Source organism: Panthera pardus, unplaced genomic scaffold (assembly GCF_024362965.1).
Source record: "Panthera pardus isolate Hobbes unplaced genomic scaffold, ASM2436296v1 HiC_scaffold_22, whole genome shotgun sequence".
In the NCBI taxonomy this organism is placed as follows: domain Eukaryota; kingdom Metazoa; phylum Chordata; class Mammalia; order Carnivora; family Felidae; genus Panthera; species Panthera pardus.
In genome coordinates this window covers 5,964,587-5,977,313 of record NW_026526788.1, presented here as the reverse complement: position 1 = coordinate 5,977,313, position 12,727 = coordinate 5,964,587, and the positions used below count along the sequence as shown (strand labels likewise).

The 12,727-nt window shown below is 38.9% G+C and overlaps 1 protein-coding gene across 5 annotated transcripts in view; it reads left to right on the top strand.

Moving 5' to 3' along the window:
* ARID4B (AT-rich interaction domain 4B) overlaps nt 1–9,745 on the top strand; it is a 152,716-nt gene extending 142,971 nt beyond the window's left edge. For 4 of the 5 annotated variants that reach the window (XM_053910202.1, XM_019418958.2, XM_053910203.1 and 1 more), the window contains 3 exons: nt 1,079–1,294; nt 2,830–2,976; nt 7,986–9,745. In XM_053910202.1, the coding sequence (XP_053766177.1) occupies nt 1,079–1,294; nt 2,830–2,976; nt 7,986–8,113 (491 nt within the window). In that variant the 3' untranslated portion in view covers nt 8,114–9,745. Of the gene's footprint in view, nt 1–1,078; nt 1,295–2,829; nt 2,977–7,985 lie in introns of those variants that run through there. The other variant, XR_002072301.2, reaches the window with a different exon arrangement.
* Nucleotides 9,746–12,727: the final 2,982 nt, after the last annotated feature.

The window sequence follows — 12,727 nt, the reverse complement described above, 5'->3', positions numbered from 1 at the left end:
GATATTTAAAGTGTTACTACACAGTGATGTTTTTGTCTTCAAGACTTTACCATTTAATGACAGATCCTAGGAGGGCTCCTCTTCAACGAGTCAGTTAATGTGTTCCTATAATTTAGCGGTATAGTGGGTATATTTAATTGTATTCAAACACTGTTCTGTAGCAGTAACAGTTAATTGTATTCTCCCATTTTAATTATTGGGCTTAAGGCTTGATAAATCAGAATGAGGAAGCCATTCTCTGAGAAAAATTTAGTAAAGTTGAACTAACTCATGGAATCTAAGATAATACTTTGTATCCAGAAAGGTAATCCATGGAAATAATCAATCCCATCATCTACTCATTCACATGGTTAAACAGTCAAGGTTAAGCCTTTCTGTTCCAGTACCGAGGCTTTAATCAGCAAAGGCAGTTGTAACATAATTATTTTGCAGATTTGTGAAATCTTCATAGTGAATATATTTACCAGAGTATAACTGATGGTTTATTTTAGTCCACAAGCTACGACGTAGGAGTTACTTAAGGAAAAAAATCATTGTACACATCAAAGTTTAGAGTTCATTCCCAAAGAAGTTTTTTTAAGGAATTTCATGATTATCTTTCATTGTTTGCTTGTGGCCAGAGGAGTAGAAAAAGTGTTACATGTACCTGGGTTCTGTATACAACCCAAAATGTGAAAATTAAGTTGCTACAATGAGTCACTTAAAAAGATGCTGTATTCTATTTTATATATAGTAATCTAATAGAATAAAAAGCCATTGAAATCTATAATTATGATACATTTGATAGTCTACCAGGTATAACGGAAGATTAGTTTGAATGTTTTTTAAAAAAAAATTATTATTGGCAATTCAGGTAAGAAGCATTTTTTGGTTTTGGTTTTGTTTTCCTAAACTGAGATGCTACTGTATTTATACATGACAATTTTCCAGGTTTCTAGGCAGGGTCTATAAAGCAAGGTATTTATTTGAGTAATAAAGTCATGCAGTTAATTTTAAAATTAATTTTTCACTAAAGTCTGTGACAAATTTTTTGTTACTTTTCTGTTTACTCACGCTTTTCTTTCTACTTTTATTTCAGCAAACAGTAGTGATAGCGAAGAACTTTCTGCTGGGGAAAGTGTAACGAAGACTCAGTCAGTCAAATCAGTTTCTACTGGAATGAAGTCTCACAGTACCAAATCTCCGGCCAGGACACAGTCCCCGGGAAAATGTGGAAAGAATGGTGACAAGGATCCTGATCTCAAGGAACCCAGTAATCGACTACCCAAAGTTTACAAATGGAGTTTTCAGATGTGTAAGTGATACCTAGTAAGAGGAAGAAGCTTCAGCCTAGTAATTTTGAGGCTAATCCCTCTGAAAAAGAGGCTGTAACCAAACTTGAGACATCATGACCAGTTGTAGTGTCGAGAGCATATTTGGATCTTGATTTGAATAAACAAATTGCTAACAGAAAAATTTTAAGGCAATTCAGGCAGATGCCAACATTGAGTAGATATTTATGATATGATATTAGAAATTTGCTTTAAAACAACCTAGTCTTGGGGGTGGGAGTAGATGGGGTATAAATAAGACAAGATTTGCCATAATTGCTAATCACTGAAGCTGGGTGGTGGTATATGGGACTCCATTATTCTATATTCTCTATACTTTTGTTTATGTGAGAAATCTCCGTAATAAACACTTTTCGAAAAAAGATTATCCCAGCGTTTCTCACACACGGAGATATTCTTAGGAAATTGAAAACTGCTCTTTAGAGCTTTTAAAAATTTTCCTACAACTTAAAAGTTATATATACTAAAAAAAAAAACCAAACAACCACACATTACACATACTCATAAAAATCTAAAGAAAGAACAAAAAGAGGCCAAAAGAGAAAAATTTATCCACAGTCCTGACATTCAAAAATATATTCAATTTTAACATTTTGGTGTCTTTCCAAGTATAAGTTTTAGTGATACATTGTGGTGATACTGTATATGAATGAGGAATTTTTAGCATGCATGTTTAGGTTATAAGGTTTTTAATTCTACACATGCATACGTTCAATAGATAACATGCATGTATTATGTACCTGGCATATATAGGCATACCTTTTTTAAAAAGATTATTTTATGTATGTGTGTATGTATGTATGTGTGTATTTATTTATTTAATGTTTATTTATTTTTGAGAGAGAGAGTACAAGCAGGGGAGGGGCAGAGAGAGAGGGAGACACAGACTCCTAAGTGGGCTCCAGACTCTGAGCTGTTAGCACAGAGCCCAACGTGGGGCTTGAACCCACAAACTGAGATCATGACCTGAGCCAGAGTTGGACACTTAACCGACTGAGCCACCCAGGCGCCCCTATTTTATTTATTTATTTACATTTTTGAGAGAGGGAGAGAGACAGCATGCATGTAGGGGAGAGGGAGGGAGGGAAGGAAGAGAAAGAGAGAGAGAATGAAAGAGAATGAATGAATATCTGAAGCAGGTTCCACACTCAGCATGGACCCTGACTCGGGGCTGATCCATGACTCTGGGATCATAACCTGAGCTGAAATCAAGAGTCAGAGGCTTAACCCACTGAACCGCCCTGACACCCCTAAAGATTTTATTTTTAAGTAATCTCTAAACCCAGTGTGGGGCTAGAGCCTACAACCATGAGATCAAGACTCACGTGCTCCACTAACTGAGCCAGCCAGGTGCCCTTATGTAGGCATAGCTTCTCATGTTCTAGCTAGAAAAAAAAATCTCAGGGAAACAAATGCTCACAAGCCTTGGTTTTAGTTTATCTGTCTTGACATTTTTCTACAACCATACTACATACTGATGAAAGTTTTAAATTCACAGCGGACTTGGAAAATATGACAAGTGCTGAACGCATCACAATTCTTCAAGAGAAACTTCAGGAAATCAGAAAACATTATCTGTCATTAAAATCTGAAGTAGCTTCCATTGATCGGAGGAGAAAGCGTTTAAAGAAGAAAGAGAGAGAAAGTAAGTGTTAACCTTCCTTTACTTAAACCAGCAGTCTATGACCCCACAGTTAGATTCGTGTGAGTTTATGTCTGGGTCTTCGGGCAAGTTCTTTAATCGCTCTGCCTTATTTTCCTCATCTATAAAATGGGGAAGAATTTAAAGAAAAAATGATCTCAAGTCACAGGTCACAATGTTCACTTTCATGGAGTTTATAGATAGTCTGCTTTGAAAAACAAAACAAGTAAGATTTCAGATAGTGAACAGCACTGTGAAGAGAGTAATGTTAAGGCAGAGATTGAATGGGTTGTGTTAGGTTACAAATGATCAGGACATGTTCATTGAGACCTGAATGACCAGAGGAAGCGAGAGAAGTTAAATCTGGGGGAAAAGAGTTCTCTTAGTCTGCCAGGGCTGCCATAACGAAGTACCACGACTGGGGTCTTAAACAACAGGAAACGTATTGCTTATCTCCAGATACTGTCACATTGGAAGTTAGGGCTTCAGCATAGAAATTTGGGGAGACACGGTGCTCGGTCCATAAAAGAGTCCTGGGCAGAGAAAACAGTATTGGAACTTTTGACATTTTGGGGCTGGGTAAGTCTTTGCTGACAGGGGGGTGGGCAGGGTAGGGGGGGCGGGGAGAGGTCTGTGCACCGCAGGATGCTTAGCAGCATTGCTGGCCTCTACCCACTGGATGCCAGCAGCAACCTACAGTTGTGACAACCAAAAATGTCTCGAGACATTTTTCAGGTATCCTCTAGGGTGCAAAATCACCCCAGGGTGAGAACATCTGCTATGAGGGGATACATTTGGTGCCTTTTGGAAGCAGGAAGAAAATCATTGTGGTGAAAGCAGTGGAAACATCAGCTAGGTAGGCAGAGGCCGACTCCTGTGGGGCCTTATAGGCAAGGATGAGGGGTGGAGATTTTATTCTAAGTGAGACAGAGAGCTGTTTCAAAGTTTTAAACAGAGAAATGACATGGTCTATTCATAGTACTTAAAGATCACTGTCTGCTGTGTAGAAAGCAGACTCTAGAGGGGCAGGGGTAGAAGGAAGCAGTGTCGATTAGGAAGCCCATCACAGTGGCTCTGGGGAGCGGGCGACAGTGCCTTGACTGGGGTACTTGCAGGGAAGATGGAGAGCAGTCCGTGTTCATAGCGCTCGCTGATGGATATGGTGTGGGTGAAGCAAAGAGGAATTGAGATGATTTGTAGGTTTCCAGCAGGAACAAATGGCTACTTGGTGCTGACTTTGGAAACCTAGGAGGACCTAGAAAAGGTAACATTGTGGGTTGAGGAACACAGGATCAGACGTTTTGTTTTCACCATGTTACTTTTTGAAATGCCTAGTAGGCATCCAAGTGGGATGCCAGGTAGACAGTGGGGTACGTAAGCGTGTAGCTCAGCGGGAAGGCAGGACTAGAGAGCAAATTTTTAAGTCATTGCCTGGCCATAATACAGTAGTTAACTGTAAGCGGTTTGTTAAGCCCCAGTACTTGAGTAGATCACCTGGAAGACGAATGTGGGTACAAGAGAAGGAGAGCTGGGGCAAGCCAGCTTTTACAAGTAGGGCTGAGAGGGAGAAGACTAGCAAGACATGAGGAGTAGCCTTGAATGAAGAAAACCGATGAAGGTGGCCAAGAGTTGAGGAGGCCGGTGGTCATCTGTGCCAAATGCTGCTGAAAGGCCAGCAAAGCGGTCAGTGGCTGGGCCATGCTGGAATCATCGGTGGCCTTTTTGAGAGCATGTACTGTGAGCTGTGGAGGTGCAGAAGCTGGTCTAAAGCTGATTCAGAAGAGAGGGGGAGGCAAGGAAGTAGAAATCGTGACTCTCTAGGAAAAATCTCACGTTTGCTATGAAGGGAACAGAGAAAGGGGACCCTAGGGGCGGAGGTGGGGGGACAAAGTCATTGCAAGCTTATGATTATGCCTCCCCGACCGTCCTCTGTTTCCACTGCTCCCATTCTCTGATGAAAATCAAAGCACTTTGGTTTTCATTTTCTTTTTCTTCTGAAGAATGTTCTTCGTTCCCTTTTCTGCGGTTGTGATAAGTCCTATACCTCTCCACCTTTGTCTAGGCTTTTTAATTTGTGGAGAGACTGAAAGTCTGGGTCATGGAGTGATTCGAAAAGAAATTAAGTGTTAATATATAGAAAGTATATACAGAAGCATTCTGTCAAAGGAAGGGGATCAGGGTTTTATTTGATAGGTAACCATTTTTTTTTAAGTTTATCTTGAGGGAGAATGCACACACAAGCAGGGGAGGGGCAGAGAGAGAGAGGGAAAGCGATTCCCATGTAGGCTCCACACTATCAGCACAGAGCCCAGTGCGGGGCTCGATCCTGCGAACCATGAGATCATAACCTGAGCTGAAATCAAGAGTCCGATGCTTAATCGACTGAGCAGCCGCCTAGGCGCCCCTCCCCTGATACGTAACCATTTAAAAATAATTAAAAATCAACTATAAGCATACTATTTAAATTCTTGTGCCAGCGCTCCTTATTCTTCCATCGCCTAAGCCTTGTTAGAGTGTTTTCATGTAGTAAGATGTCTACCCAGAAACAGCTCCTCTGAAACAGTGTTTGTATGTGTGGTCACCATAGGTTCTCTGTAGCAAGTGATTCTTATAAATGGATGCCTTCCCTGGGGAGTTAGCAGTAAAAGTCAGTTCCTAAATACTATTTAAAATATCAGTGGAAAATGACTATCTCAGCTGTTCAAAGAAATGCAAATCAAATAGGGTACTATTCCTAGCCAAAAAAAAAAAAAAAAAAGTATAATTGAAACCAGTGCTAGGAAAATACGGTGAAATTTATATTTTATGCATTGCTGGAAGCATTGGCACAATTATAATGGAAAACAGTTTGACTATGTATTTGGAGAACTAGCTAATTCCGGTTCTAAGAATAGGTCCCAAGGAGAAATATGTGATGATAAAGAAGTTTGTCATGGTAATATTTATAATAACAGATAGAAATTATTTAAATTGTATTATCAAGTGATACATTGCAAGGAATAAAAAGAAGTAGACATTTAAAATTTTATTTGTAACGCTCAAAATATTTATTATATTGTTGTTAGCAACAGGAAGACACTAGAATTAAATAAGTTAAAGTTCATAAATATAATGGAATACTATTCAACTTTGAAAAGAAAAAGAGGTAGATGTATATATGTACCAGTATGGAACAGTCTCCTAAGGTAAGTTGTTAAGTGTTAAAAAAAATAATCAAGAGGGGTGGCTGGGTGGCTCAGTCACTTAAGTGTCTGACTTTGGCTCAGGTCATGATCTCATGGTTTTCGAGTTCAAGCCCTGCATCAGGCTCTGTGCTGACAACTCAGAGCCTCGGCCTGCTTTGGATTCTGTGTCTCCCTCTCTCTCTGCGCCTCCCCTGCCTGCGTGCTCTGTCTCTTTGACAGTAAATTTCATATTAAAAATAAAAAATAAATAAATAAATTAATTAAAAAAATAAAAAATCAAAAGTCAAACACTATACTGTAGTGCTTCTACTTACATTTTCAAAGTAAGGTTATAGCTACACATGTTAAATTTGCATATCCTATCTCTAGAGGCTGGAGAGGACATTCCTCTAGAACAGGGATTGGAACATTTTCTGTAGAGACAGTTAATAAATATTTTGGCCTTTGTGGGCCAAGGGGCCTCCTTAGAACATTTGACCCTGCCATTGTAGGTGTAAAATCTACCATAGGCAGGAGGTAAACAAATGGGCGTGGCTGTGTTTCAATAAGTTTTATATATATATATATATAGTTTATTTAAGTAATCTCTGCACCCAGTGTGGGACTTGAAGTCACAACCCCGAGATCAAGAGCCACACACTCTGACAACTGAGCCAGCCAGGCACCCTTCCAATAAATTTTTCTTATCAGAAACAGTTGAGGCAGCTCTTTCTGCCCATGGGCCTGTCCCAGTGCTTTTAATAAAATCACCTTTTTTATGCCAAACAAACAACAGGTGGGCCAGATTTGGCCTTGGGGCAGTAATTTGCCAGCACCTCTACTAGAGTTTTGAAGACTGAAGCAACTGGTAACAACAGGGAAGTGAAATTTGGAGGACTTACGAGGGTTTTCATGAGGCAGAGATTTGCTTTTCCACTTTATATTCCTATACTGAAGGAATTTCTTTTACCTTGTGCATGTATTCCTTAAAACATTTTGTTTTTCAAATATTGATTTATAGGGGCACCCGGGTAGTTCAGTGGGCTAAGCATCTGACTTCAGCTTAGGTCATGATCTCACACGGTTTGTGAGATTGAGTCCCACATCGGGCTCTGTGCTGACAGCTTGGAGCCTGGAGCCTGCTTCTGATTCTGTCTCACTCTCGCTCTCTCTGCCCCTCCCCACTGTGCTTCCATGGGCTCGCTCGCTCTCTCTCTTTCTCTCTCTCTCTCTCAAAAAGAAATAAACTTTAAAAAATATTGACTTATAACAATGAGAGAATTTCCCTGAAGAAACTAACGGATGTGTCATTTGCTTTGTATGCGAAGTGCAGGAAAAAGCAGTAGTCAAGCTGTGGACCCTTTTGTTCCAACGCTAAGAATCACTCTCATCACCATTTAAATTTGTAAGAAACTCTAAACACAGAAAGATGCAGGAACTAGGAGGAAGGAAAAGATTTTTGGGTGGATTACCACTTTTTCTTATTGGATTCAAAGTTCTTTTCGATGTTTGTCTCACTGTTGCAAAGTCGATTCTTGGTTTTATTTCCGTGTCTTAATAGACTGCGTGCACAATTGGTTTTTTCCTAATATGATCTGTGTGGGAGCGGCATTCCCTGATCTGTCCCTTTTCCTTAACTCTGTATTTCAGGACTGTCTAGAGCTACTTGAGGTACACTGGTTTTTCCTTTCTTTACATCATGGCATTGTGACCTTCGGACTGCTCTTGCAGGCTTGAGTGATTTCAGAGAATACGACAGGCTTTTAGCTTACGGGGCTGGTGTTTTCTTTCTCTCTGTTGTCGTATGTACGTTTATTAAGCCTTTGGTTTGGTTTCCCCTTTCTTCAGGTGCTGCTACGTCCTCATCCTCTTCTTCCCCTTCATCCAGTTCCATAACAGCTGCTGTTATGTTAACGTTAGCTGAACCGTCAATGTCCAGCGCATCACAAAATGGAATGTCAGTTGAGTGCAGGTGACAGCAGGACTTGCTAAAGCACTTTGCACTTAATGGCTGTTGAGGGCCACGTCTTTTTTTATACTGCACAGTGGCACAAAAAAAAATCAGACAAGCACTATTTTATATTTAAAAATTGTTTCTTGACAAGCTGACTTGGCACTTAAGTGCACTTTTTTTATGAAGAAAAAGTACAATGAACTGCTTTTCCTCAAGCAATAATTGTTTCCAACTTGTCTGGGAATTGTGTGTCTGGTAACTTGAAGGCCTTCCACTGTGGCAAATGGAGGCTTTTCACTGCCTGTAGAGACAATACAGTAAGCATAATTGTTAGGTGGGCCGGAACATGTCAAGATAACTTACTGTATATGTATTCCCTTGTATTTTGTTAAAGCTGGAACATTTGATATTTTTCCATTTATTTATGAAAAAATACGAACCTATTTTCATTTGTACGAGCTAATTGTTTTTTAAAGCAAGTCACCTTAGGGTGGCTTTAATTGTATAAGTCAAGCACATGTAATAAATTCCAAACCTGCAGTTAACAGGATATTAGACATCAATCCTGGTAACCAAATATTGAAGATTCTCTTTAAAAAAAGACTGAACATGTTTACAGGTTTGAATTAGGCTAAAAGGTCTTGCAGTGGCTTTTCATGCCCCTTCAAATTGGAATGGAACTACTGTACTTTGCCATTTTTCTATAAATCAGTATTTTTTTTTAATTTTGATATAATACATTGTGTGAAAAAAGAAAATGGCTAATAAACTGTATTAAATCTTAAACAATGTATAAAGATTGTACTTAGCCAGTTCAAAGTGTATATTTATTCATAATGAATTATAACAGTTATATTTTTGTGTTTTCTTGTAAATGTTTCTTTTTCCTTAAATACAGATAATTCATTTGTATTGCTTATTTTATTATGAGCTACAACAAGAGGACTTCAGGAACAAGTAAACTGTATTAGTATGGTTCCAGGTTGTTGATATGAACTGTCTCAGAAGGATGGTTGTTATTTTAAGTATAAATAGCTAATCGGGGTGGTAGGCCTATAAAATTAAATGCCTTGTATAAAATCCAAAATGAACGCAAACTTGTTTTCACTTGTATTGACTTTATGTTGTATGATTCCAATCTCTGTTCTGTTTGGCACTTGTATTTAATTCTACACCTTTGTAAGACATTTGTATATTGCGGATGTGTTCATTCAAGCTATTTAATACCTGGCACTGTTAATACACAGTACTTTACTGTACAGACTGTTTTACCGTTTTAATTGTAGTTCTGTGTACTTTTTTTGGATGGGGCTGGCATGTTTTATTTGTTTTCTGGCAATACGACATGTGAGAATTTCGAAGCGTTTTGTTGTAGATGCTAACGTGTCAGAATCCTTTACATTCAACTTTTCTAAGAAAAGCATTTTCAGTCTTGTAGTGTGTGCTTACAGTAACTAATTTTGTTGAAAATGGTTTCAAGTTATTCAAATTTGTACAGGACTGTAAAGATTTGTTGACAGCAAAACGTTGAAGAAAAAGCTTATAGAATAAAAGCTATAAAGTATATATTAGGATCTGCAAACAATGAAGAATTATGTAATATATTGTACAAATGTAAGCAAAGGCTCTGAAATAAAATGCCATAGTTTGTGAATCCTTGATTTTGTTTCTAAAAGATTAAGTAATTTTAGTTCATTTCTGTATGTGATGATTGACTGGAACATGCATCTCCAGCCTGTATTATCCACAAGGGGTTAATTGACATACCAAAAAAAGGGAATATTATACCTATAAGAATTAAAAGTCCATTAACGGGATTCAGGATTTATTAGGCATTTTTATATCTTTGTATATACACTATAGACTATTTTGCTTGAGTCTGAACATGAGTATTCACTTGGAGGTTTGTCTAAAGAAAAAATTTTTATTTTCTTTAACATGTGGAACCATTACCAGCAGCTTTTTTTTCTTTTTTTCTGTGTTACAGTTTCATTGGACTTTTACTTTTAGTGCACTCTGCCCCACTGCACATTGGAATCATCTGGACATTGTTAAAACAGTGATCAGTAGTCCTGTGCCCTGTTGGTGTCGGGGGGCGGGGGGGGGGGGGGCAGTGGAGGCCATCCTCCCATCCCCCCCACCTCTAGGCCCCCAGAGTTGTATTCAGTTGGTCTAGGATGGTACTTGGATTTAGATCTTTTTTAAAAGGTCTCTGGTGATTTAATATGCATCTGCTTTTTTCCACATTAAAAAAGATCGGTATTTAGATTTTTATGCCCCATTTAAATGAACTTTCCACCTAGAGGCAATCCTTTCTTAAGAATAATTTTTAAGGCCTAAAAAGCTCAAATGTATAGTTTTAAAGCACCTTTGGGATGACCCTGTATTTATTGTTACAGAAATTTGTTTAATGGATGATTTTTAAACTGTTGTAGAACCGTGCTTCCCAAAATGAAGTCTTAGAATACCGGTTCTGGGAAATGCTTTGGGAATTCATTGCCAAATATATATGCTATATATAGCATTTTTTCTTCGCAGAGATTCGGTGTTGGCGTATTAAAAACCGAGAAGGCCTATGAAGAGACCCCTGGCTAACTTCCTTTACCTACTGTTTTCACTCTTACCTGATCATGAAACCCTGGTTTTCAAGGAACTAATATCACGTACTTTGTGTGTTATAGAAACAGTGATTCCAAATTTTGTTGGAATTGAGGTTTATACTCTTGGGCCTCTCTGCCTTCCTGCCTGTTGTGAGAATTCATGGTATTACCAGAATTTGACTTAAATTCACCTCTGGTTACCTAAACTATAGTTTATCAACCTAGTTACAATGGATGGAAAAATTAAGATGGATGTTTTTTATAGTGTTCTCCAAAACCATTTTATTTCTCCTGAAATAACCTGAGGGTCAGGTCTTGTTAATTTTCTTAAGTGTAGGGAGATTGGGGAAGCCGAAGCAGAATACGGAAGACCACTAACGTATTTTCCAAAGTATTTTTGTCTGTATCTTTCTATGAAAAGAGTCCTTATATTTTAAACTCTTCAGAGGCATTAAGTGATCTCTGAACAGTTAAAAACCAGTTCTGAACAGCAGTGGGGATCATTTTTTGACTGTCCAACCACAGCCTCTTTCATCCTAATTATTTTCCTCTAGAAGTGTGTGCTCCCTTTCATTCTTTGTGAGCCCATTTCTCCACCTTTCTTTTAATTTTAACCTATTTAGGGATTTGTGACTACCATCATGATGGGTTTTGTGTCTATTAGATGTGATCCCCAAGCAGCAATAGTTTCACGGTTTTATTGTGGAAGTAATCTACGTAAGGCTTAACAAAATATGTGCTGAATTGTACAGTCAGGGAAAGCCAGTGGTTAGGAGTCTAGAGGGGGCGGTGAATGAGCACACAGGGATTATGATGACAGATGTGATGGTGACACACAGGAGCTGCAATCCTTAAAGTAACATTTGAGGGAGTTTCATCTAGAAATGGAATGTGTGGGTAAGAGTGGAGAGGAAGAGTCAGGAAAGGCCATGCAAGTGCTACGGCTAGGAAATGATTCTTGGAATGATGCTAGAGAGAGTGGGGATGAGAATGGGATTGGGAGACCTTCTGAAAGAAAAATTGAGTAGAATTTCTTCATTGGACTACATAGGATAGATGGAGCGAGGTGCTTGAATTGCAAATGCAGACAGTTGGATTTGTCTCATCTTTTGTGAAATACAAGGTCACAATTACGGGAAGCCTAAATAAGAGACTCGGAAATCGAGACCAGAGCCAAGCAGTTGAATATTGGGTGTTTTCCATCAAGTTTTCTGATACAGTCTATAAAAGGGTCACATATATTCTCAGTTACTTCTTTTAAGCAGCTTTCAGAAAGCACGCCTATTCTCGAGTCAAAATTAAATCCGATTTTACCACCAAAGTTCTGAATTCAATTAATAACAATTTGATACTTTTATTACTTAAAAATCAATTTATCGAACATTCACTAGGTACGGCAAGTAGAAATACATAAATAAGGTAAATTAAGAAAAAGGGTAAATACGTTAACACTAGTGCAGTTAGATGAAGGCTTGGAAAAAAATCTATTGTAAGTAACTGGGAGATTTTTCTAGGGGATATCTGAGCTGGGATTCCTTTCCGGTAAAGGAATAACAAGGAATAAAAAAGGCTAGAATGTGCGGGTTTGGAGGGAGAGGAGTCTGGGAAGTTAGGCTGAGAAAATAGGAGTTTTCAGTGCCCAGAATCTGGTAGAATAGCTAGGCAGAGCAGGTTAGAGCTGGAGCTTACTTTAAACGTTATTTTGAAATAGTGTGAAATACAGAAAAGTTGCCACAGCAGTGCAGAAAATGCCCATGTACGCTTCGCACCGATTCACCAATTACTGTGTAGCCTACATCCCTGTAACCTCATTTCTTGATAAACCTCCCTCCCTCCTCTTCAGTGATTCAGGGGTTTTCGACCGTGTTTCTCTCCGCTTGGAGTGGCACCCCACACCCAGCCTGGCTGATTCTTATTTATACTTCAGGCCTCAACTACTCTCGAAGACTTCCTGCACTCCCAAGAAAGGTTTCTTTCCAGCCTGAAGAGGTCCAACCCGGCACCGGAAGCTCTGCGCCCCGCTGCCTCCCGCTCAG